This window comes from Mesitornis unicolor, unplaced genomic scaffold, assembly GCF_000695765.1.
Source record: "Mesitornis unicolor isolate BGI_N332 unplaced genomic scaffold, ASM69576v1 scaffold2371, whole genome shotgun sequence".
Taxonomy (NCBI): Eukaryota; Metazoa; Chordata; class Aves; order Mesitornithiformes; family Mesitornithidae; genus Mesitornis; species Mesitornis unicolor.
The window spans coordinates 39,575-43,709 of NW_010161535.1; the positions used below are offsets into that span (position 1 = coordinate 39,575).

The 4,135-nt window shown below is 35.0% G+C and overlaps 1 protein-coding gene across 1 annotated transcript in view; it reads left to right on the plus strand.

The window, feature by feature from the left end:
* Positions 1-4,135, plus strand: part of SCAPER (S-phase cyclin A-associated protein in the ER) — a gene marked incomplete at its 3' end in the record, with an annotated part of 113,450 nt that overhangs the window by 38,418 nt on the left and 70,897 nt on the right. Inside the window, exons 11-15 of the mRNA XM_010193279.1 lie at positions 133-208; positions 704-821; positions 1,127-1,238; positions 1,719-1,859; positions 4,025-4,135. Coding sequence (XP_010191581.1) covers positions 133-208; positions 704-821; positions 1,127-1,238; positions 1,719-1,859; positions 4,025-4,135 — 558 coding nt within the window. The remainder of the gene's footprint in view (positions 1-132; positions 209-703; positions 822-1,126; positions 1,239-1,718; positions 1,860-4,024) is intronic.

The window sequence follows — 4,135 nt, forward strand, 5'->3', positions numbered from 1 at the left end:
AGGAATGGCATTTGTCTTTGAGATGACTGATTCAGTTTGGAAACATTGCTGAATATTGCTAAGTTGGCACTATTTAAAACGTGTGTATACCTGCGCAATTAAGGTTGCTGTTTTTACTGTCTGGACCTACAGGCTAGCATGGGCAATGGAAGCGTATCTTTCTGTGGTTTGTCTATGGACTGGAATGATGTCCTGGCAGATTATGAAGGTAAATTGTTATGTATCATTGTGCTCACATTGAAAGTGTTCATTAAAATGCGCATTTTACTCATGGCTAGTTAAGATTTTGGTATGACAGCAGTGTTCATTTTACTCATGGCTAGTTAAGATTTTGGTAGCTCCACCTAACTTAGTATTATTCCAAGTTACATAAATTTTTGTGCTGTTTTCTTAGGAAAGGTGGATTTATGTCTTAAAATGATCTCTGTGTGTCTTTGTTCTTCAGCTCTCTTCCCCCATCTCTCTATTAGAATTTTTAAAATTGTTATCCAGTTTTATCTTAACATTGGGATAAAAGTCTAATAAAATGATTAAGCATTGAAAGTGTACAGGGCTTAAAGATGCTTCAGGCTGTGTTTGCACCTTACTTAGGCTCAAGAGAACCTATCTGAGAGAGAACTTCATGAGGAACTAGGTCTCATTAATTGCACTTCTCCCAAGTAAGCGTCTTTAAATTATCAAAGTCTTTGTTTTCTTTGTGCAGCTCGTGAATCGTGGCGCCAGAGTAATTCTTGGGGAGACAGAGTGGAAGAAGAGCCTGCGCGTCCACCTGGACATGGAATACACATGCATGAGAAACTATCGTCACCGTCACGCAAAAGGTTTTAGAGTTGTTACGTGTTTTGATTAGCCAGTGAAAACAAGCAACCAAACTCATGGCTGCATGAAACTGTTCATAAATCTTTAAGTCTGTGTGTGGAAAGTGTAATAGAAATAAGTATATTATTTTTGTATCCAGTAAATAAACACTTGAAGACTAGAAGAACAATATTTACCTTCAAGGAAAATAATTGCCCTCCAGTCACCTGTTCGTTTTCTCTTACTGAAGATGACATAGAAATGTTTGCAACATGGTCAGTTAATGTTGTCTTAATTGCTCGTGCTCTACTTTGTTTTTTATTAAAAGAACAATAGCAGAATCCAAAAAGAAACATGAAGAGAAACAAATGAAAGCTCAACAGCTGAGAGAAAAGTTACGGGAAGAAAAGTCACTGAAGCTTCAAAAATTAATGGAGAGGGTAAGCTTTCTGTAATACAATGGACCTGGTCTGCTGCCTTTCAAAAAAGCCTTTTCTTCCACATAGTCTAGAAATGTTAGAGATTAAAAAAAGAAGAGAAATGAAATTTTCCTCTAGGTCTGACTTCACATAGTTTTTACAGATGACTTGTATGTCACAGGTAATGAAGAAAGCATTATTCCAAATCAATAACTTCTGTGAGAGTGTTGCTGGCATACACTACTGACTTAGATTCAGGGAAGACATGATAACAGTAGAAAAGTGTTGCAGGTATCTGGCTTAAATGCTAGAACTCGCCAAACCAAAACACTTAGCAAATCAGTGTAGTTTGGGTTAAACTTTATGTAGAGTTTGTGTAGGGCATCAAAATGATTTATTGCTTTAAAGAAAGCTTCAAACACTAGAAAATTCCGAGGAATTTCAGTTTTCAGTTTGAGTTTCAGTTACTGTATTAGTAATGGATTAATTCATTCTATATAGGAGAAAGATGTGCGGAAATGGAAAGAAGAATTATTAGATCAAAGACGCAGGATGATGGAGGAAAAATTACTCCATGCAGAATTTAAACGTGAAGTGCAGCTACAAGCAATTGTGAAAAAAGCACAAGAGGAAGAAGCTAAGGTAAGTTATTTTGTTTTCAAGGGGAAGTATTTAATGGACTTGCTTGAGTATGTTTTGTACCTAAGAGTGCTCATGAGTAGGTTGTGAAGATGGTGCAAGTTAGGTATGAACATGTGTGAACCGTGAAGGAGATAAATGCCAGTCTCTGAAGTGAACAGTTTCTCTCTAACATGAATTTAAAATTAATTAGCTGTTATTAGACATCATGGTGGGTTGGACTCGAAGAAAAGATGGATTGAAATAGAGAGCTGATAGTAATCATGCTACTTCTGTTCCTCACAGAGAGTATGGGAGCATTTTCAGTGATAACTAGTGCTCCTGAAGGAGTAGAAGATCTGATTATCAGTTGTCTGATTTCCAGCATGTAGAATGAGAAGTGGGGAGAACTTACTGCTCTTCTCCTGTGTTAAACATCCACTCTAGATCCAGCATTTTGTGTCCTTACACATGTATTCTATCAGTGTGGTTCTGTTGCTGTGTTTTGTACCACTACTGTTAAACATCTGAAAATAAATAGAAACCTGTGTTTGGCACATGACAGTTACTCCAGAATACGAGTTTTGGTAGTGTTCATCTGACTTCAATACATGATTTCATAAGATAAGCACTAGGGGAATGATTTTCTGCTTGCCTTTTTCATACTATTTTGATAAACATAAATATGTTACTTTAAATACTGTTTTTCCCAAATAATGCTCCATGCATCTCCCTAAAACTAAAATGTTGCATTATATAATGAGTATGTATTTCACCTATGATTGATGCAGCTATTCATCATTATTTAAGATAAGCACAACAAAACTAATTTACCTATTTTACTCATTTACTGTTTCTGTCTCTTGGATTAAAGTGATTTCTAGATTACTTAATTCAATCTAACATACCTTCATTATTATTTCATTACTCCGGTATGACTTGTATAATCTTATTAATGAAGTCACACTTGCCATAAATCCCCAGCTAAGCAGATGTTTGAAGTGTTGTGTGTGTTTAAATGTGTAAAATCCACTGCCTCTTGAGGATCTGAAAATAAGGTTAATTGGGCCAGAAGACTTTAGGGGAACAGCTGATGAGAGTAGTATAGCTGAAGACCATGGTAACTGTTGCTGCTGTGTATCTAAATTCCCAGTGCTTGCCTGTTTACTGAACAGTGAAATCCATTCTGTAAATGGAATTTAGGCAGTAAACAAAGCAACAAAAAATATTCTACCACCATTTGCATGACCTGATGTTATCTGTGCTTGAATCTTCTCTCCAGTTCTTTCTTTTGTGGATTCAGAGCCAGCATAAACTTCAAGTACAGCAAAAGAATTTCAATTCCAGTCATAGGTTTCAGTATGGTTTATAGCAGATAAATTTGGTTCTAAAATTTTGATTGAAGTTAAATAAAAGTTTGATTTTTCCCACCCATATAAATTTCTAAAGCATTTGCATATAAAAGCCTAAAGTTGACAAGAATTTTGTTCACCAATGTTGTAGCAAGGACAAAGTATTGATTACCTTCACAAACCTAAAAGAAAAGCATAGTCTTTGATCTTTTTAATAGGCACATTAAAGTACTTCTAAGTTAGCCTTTTCATATTATTTTCTCTTTTTTATTCTTCTATATTGCACTGTCCTCCTATGGTTGAAAAAAATAATATACGTTTGTGAAATAGGCTATACTGATAATAAATATTAAGAAAAGGAGCTTATTTGGATTTTTTCTTAAACACGGTATGTATAGCGTCATTTTTTAATTCGCCCCTGTATTTAAATTTAGAACAAAAGAACTGTTGGATTCTGCTAGCGCTCATGTATTTTACTGATATATCCAGTTGGGTCTTAGCGTTCTACATTTTGTGAATGAGAGAACAGATTAATGGAGTCTTGTTGCTGAGAAAACTGCTAAGATTTTCTTCTTATTTACCCAGAGTTTCTTGTTTTCCCATTCAGTTTCTCTTTTTTGCATTCCATGGACTATCCTGTTTAAACAAACAAACAAATAAAACAACCAAAAAAAACCCTACAAAAAACCATAGCCTTACTCTTAACTTGGTAGTTTTCAAGCTCATTCTGGAGGGATGTCCCACCAGTTTAATTATCAAATGGATAATTAAGGAATAGATGGGTCCCTAAGAATGAAACTTACTTCAGTTTTCCTTACACTTTCTGATTATTTGCAGGTAAATGAAATTGCATTTATAAACACCTTAGAAGCTCAGAACAAACGTCATGATGTGTTAAATAAATTGAAAGAATATGAACAACGCTTAAATGAATTGCAAGAAGAGCGT